At 41.1% G+C, this 4,346-nt stretch overlaps 1 protein-coding gene across 1 annotated transcript; it reads left to right on the top strand.

Annotated features, from left to right (window-relative positions):
• Window positions 1-1,300: 1,300 nt before the first annotated feature.
• Window positions 1,301-3,774, top strand: TSHB (thyroid stimulating hormone subunit beta). Its single transcript, NM_001286935.1, is given in 3 exon segments — window positions 1,301-1,366; window positions 2,168-2,330; window positions 3,437-3,774. Coding segments are annotated over 2 exon segments (402 nt in total). The 5' UTR covers window positions 1,301-1,366; window position 2,168; the 3' UTR covers window positions 3,677-3,774.
• Window positions 3,775-4,346: the final 572 nt, after the last annotated feature.

The raw sequence follows: 4,346 nt of genomic DNA, 5'->3' as shown, positions 1-4,346 counted from the left end.
GTTCCACATTGCAGGTGAATACTTTAATCATCTTCAAAAGTTATGAGGGTGCATCTCCTTGCAAAAATGGTGTAGACCTAACCACAAGAGAGAGTTTGCAACTGAAAATCCCAAGCAAAGTAAGGTGCTAAATTTCCAGAGTGGAGCAGAGCTTAGGATACACTCTCTTCTTGATATCTTCCATTGGCTAGTTGAGATGCTTAACTATTACACTGGCTTTTATGAGTCCCATTCTGGGATGTCTGTTTCTTCCTTAGTGTCCAGGGATCCCCAGTGCCTGACATAGACTCCATGAATCCCAGTGATTTTCTAGGCACTTGAAAGTTAGGCATAGATCCACTCGACATCACCACACCTGTTTCTTTGTGATGTTAGTCCTTTCCGTACATGCTAATTGCCTCCCTTGGTTATGTCTATCTGGTTTCCAGTCACACTGCAGCCAGTAGGAGCCAGAATTAAATCCTGCCCCCAAATAAACAATAGGGGATAAATAACCATCTGTAATTCCTATAGCAGTCCCCAGTTCTAAGCACCCAGGTTGGTTATATGTCCATAGTACTTTTTGTTGTGATGTTACTGTTCTGCATAGTCACTGAACTCATCAATAACGTTTTAAAAATATCTCAGCGGGATAGCCATATTAGTTTATAACTTTAAAAATGAGTGCTCCTGTGGCACCTTAAAGACTAACCAAAATATATAGAATCATGGAGCTTTCATGGGCAAAACCCACTTCATCAGATGAATTGGAGTGGAAATAACAAAAACCAAGCAGAAGTACCTGTCAATTGTAGGAATTGTGTTAATGAGGCTGAGTGGATTTGTTCCATACAACCTTTTCAAAAACTGTGTTTGGGACACATCTGGCCCACTTAATTAGCCTCATTAACATGGGTCCTACAATTGACAGGTGGTACTTCTGTTATTACATATATATCTTGGTTTCTGTTATTTTCACTATAATTGGTCTGATGAAGTGGGTTTTGCCCATGAAAGCTCATAATTCTATATATTTTGGTTAGGCTCTAAGGTGCCACAGGAGCACTCAATCTTTCTTTAAAGCAACACTTGTTTTAAAGGTTGAAAGGAAAGGTAAAGTAATTAGATTTCCAGTCCCTATTTCCACGTGAGGATATAATTGGAACATTTGTTCCAATCACATTTGCTTTATAGTTCGGTATGAATTTTCAATAGATAGGTTTGAGATAAGAAAGCAGCAATTCAAATGCAATTATATAAACAGCTCAGCCTGGTATTAGCTTGGAGAGTATAAAACACAGCGAGAGCTTGTGCTGGGTCACAGCCTCTCCAACTCCTCAATGCAGACTCAGGCTCCTGTATTGAGGGAAGATTCAGCTGCCAACAGGTTGGTCTTTGCAGGTTCAGCATTGTTGCAGCTACTGAGTGTTTTAAACTGGAAAACATAATGGTTTGGCTGGGGAAGCTGAGAAAATTGAGAGGGTGATGTCCATATATTTGTAGACACTGTCAGTTCAACTTTGTACTTTGGAGGTTGTTGAGTAGACCCTGGAGCTAAGCAAAGCTTCATTCTAGGGATCCTTCAGCATATATGGGAAAAATCAGCAGCACTGATAGATGAAGTGGGTTCATTGATTTGAACTCTCTACTGATGTTCTGTAGCTTGTTATCATTTAAAAGAATGTTACTTTATTGGTAGTCTGTGTGTCTAGCTCCAGCCAATGGGCCTGTAATTAAAACTACCAATTGGAGTGTCATAAATGTGATGATGTGGTCTCTCTACACAGCCATTTCCAATGGGATTATTTTGGGTTTTATGTCAGAACTCCAAAGCTCATTGTTTTTTTCATGTGTCACATTTTTAGATCCTTTAGTAGAGAAGGTTGAGGAAACTTTTTGCTATTTCACTGTGTCAGCCATAGAGAAGTCATTTAACAGAAAGCTCCATGTAATGTGATTTTAATAGAAAAAGTTAATATGGGCTTTTCTCACATTTCTATGTTTTGGCAGAAGTCAGTACTATGGCAAATAAAGGACAGGATAGTAGAAATTTGTCAGGTTCTCTTTAGATATAATTGGTCTTTTCCCTTCTGTCAATAACACAACTGGCTCCCCAGTAGCTTTTCTGAACATAACAGGAGGCTACATCTAATGATTTCTCCTTTGATATTTTTGTCTTTTCATCTAGCATGAGTCCCATCTTTCTGATGTCCCTTTTCTTTGGCCTGGCTTTTGGGCATGCAATGTCTTTTTGTGCTCCCATTGAATATCTCATCCACGTGGAGAAGAGAGAATGCGCCTACTGCCTGGCCATCAACACCACCATCTGTGCTGGATTCTGCATGACACGGGTACAAGGCGCTATTCTGTTCTAGGCAGGTGCTCCAATTGTGTGCACTGCCATGGTAGGAACATCTGAGCTCACCCACTAATTCCTCTAGAAAATCAGTGGGGAAAACTATTTAATTTCTTACATTATTTAAAATAGAAAATATACTTGCCATATTTGACAAGTCAGTTCAGACAGAGGTAAGGGGGCATAGGATAGGGAGAAGTCAAGTCTATTGTATCTGGTGCCTATAGCAAAAATGTTGCAGACAATTTGCACATGCTGCTCACATTGCAAAGGGTTCTTCTCCTCTGACTTTGGAGTTTAGGATGAAACAGAGATTCTTCTCCCACTTAATGAGGGAGAATTTTTTAAAAATTACTAAGTGAATTGTTTTAGTAACTTCTGCCTCCTCATGTGTGCAGCTGTAAGTCAATGCACTGATCACAATGTTGGCAGTACAATGTGAGGAGAGAGGTTTCTTTCACATAGGCAGAACCAATTTATCCTAAGTTCTACAAATTCTACCTGTACACCACTAGGCAATCAGTGTAAGACACGGAGCTCTGGTCTCATGTGTGGTGCTACCTCTCAACCAGACACCTGGTTCAGCATAATGTGGAAACCTTCTTAGAGATGTGGACTGTTCACATGCACATTTTCAGTACAACTATACTAGAAATGCAGCCATTGCAATCTGCAGGGAAGTATGCCTGCCTTCTGAATTTGGGGAGGACTTGAGTCACTGGGGCTATGTCTACACTGCACTTTTTTTCCTCTGAAAAAGATATGCAAACTATAATTTGTGTTATTTTTTTACGCTTATTTTTTCGCAAGAGGCTTTTTCGACATTTGACCCATCTACACAGGGCCAAATGTGGGAAAAACCTCCTCTTTTGGAAGATCCCTTATTCCTCATAAAATGAAGAATACAGGGATGCCAAAACACATGCCTGTTTTTTCGGAAACTCTTCCAAAAGAGCAGGTGTGTTCCCTGGATGCAGCAGAGTTTTTCCGGGATACCAGAGGTATCCCGGAAAAAATCTGCAGTCTAGACACAGCCTGGGACACCTATGTATACGTCAGTAAAACAAAGTAACAACATCTCTTTCTTTCTCTCTTTTGTAGGACAGCAATGGTAAGAAACTGCTCCTCAAAAGTGCCCTCTCCCAGGATGTGTGCACATATAAAGACATGGTGTACAGAACAGTGGTACTCCCTGGCTGCCCACGACACACCATTCCCTACTCTTATCCAGTGGCGATGAGCTGCAAGTGTGGTAAATGTAACACTGATTATAGTGACTGCATTCACGACACAGTCAGGACAGACTATTGCACTAAACCACAGAAGCCCTATAACGTATGAGCTTCTTAATGAACGAGGTAGAAACGTATCTTCTTCCCCACAGCTAGCTAGTGGCTGTTTATAACTGACTCTCAAATAAAACTGTATTTCACAACTGATCTGCAAGTTGCTCTGTAGAATTTTTTAATCTAAAGAAATCTTAGCAAAGTTACTATTGTATCACCCTGACAGGACAAAGCAGCTGCAACATTGGAGGGCACTGATAGAAGTGAAGGGAGACAAGGAGGATAAAATCACCACTGGAAGTGCAGGGGGAGTTAGGCATTGCTTGGGGGATGCACCCTTGCCTACTGGATGATGACCCAAGATGTAGTGATGCGCTGTTGTCATGTTCAGGCTCTGCTCCGGGTGTAATTATTTTTTATCTGTTCTCTGCCCCTTGGTGCCATCTAAACTGGATCCCTGCAGTGCGTTCTTTTCCTCTTTGCTCTCGTATGCAGACATCCAGTTACTCAGTTTGAGTGCTATCTCAGATATGCTCTCTCCACATGTAGTGTCGTTGGGTGTGCAAGATATGTCTGTGGCTTTAAACATCTGGGGCTGGGAACTCCAGAATCAAGGACATATGCTGAGAATCCCCTTTGCTACTTGACTGGTGGAGCCTGAGTTTGTTGTACTTTATGGCTTATTATAAAGGGTAAAAAGAGGAACATGTGCATGCTGAACCTTA

The sequence above is a fragment of the Pelodiscus sinensis genome, chromosome 27, assembly GCF_052426305.1.
Source record: "Pelodiscus sinensis isolate ZL-2025 chromosome 27, ASM5242630v1, whole genome shotgun sequence".
In the NCBI taxonomy this organism is placed as follows: Eukaryota; Metazoa; Chordata; order Testudines; family Trionychidae; genus Pelodiscus; species Pelodiscus sinensis.
The sequence above is the reverse complement of the archived record's forward strand: the minus strand, read 5'-3'. Positions and strand labels throughout refer to the sequence as shown.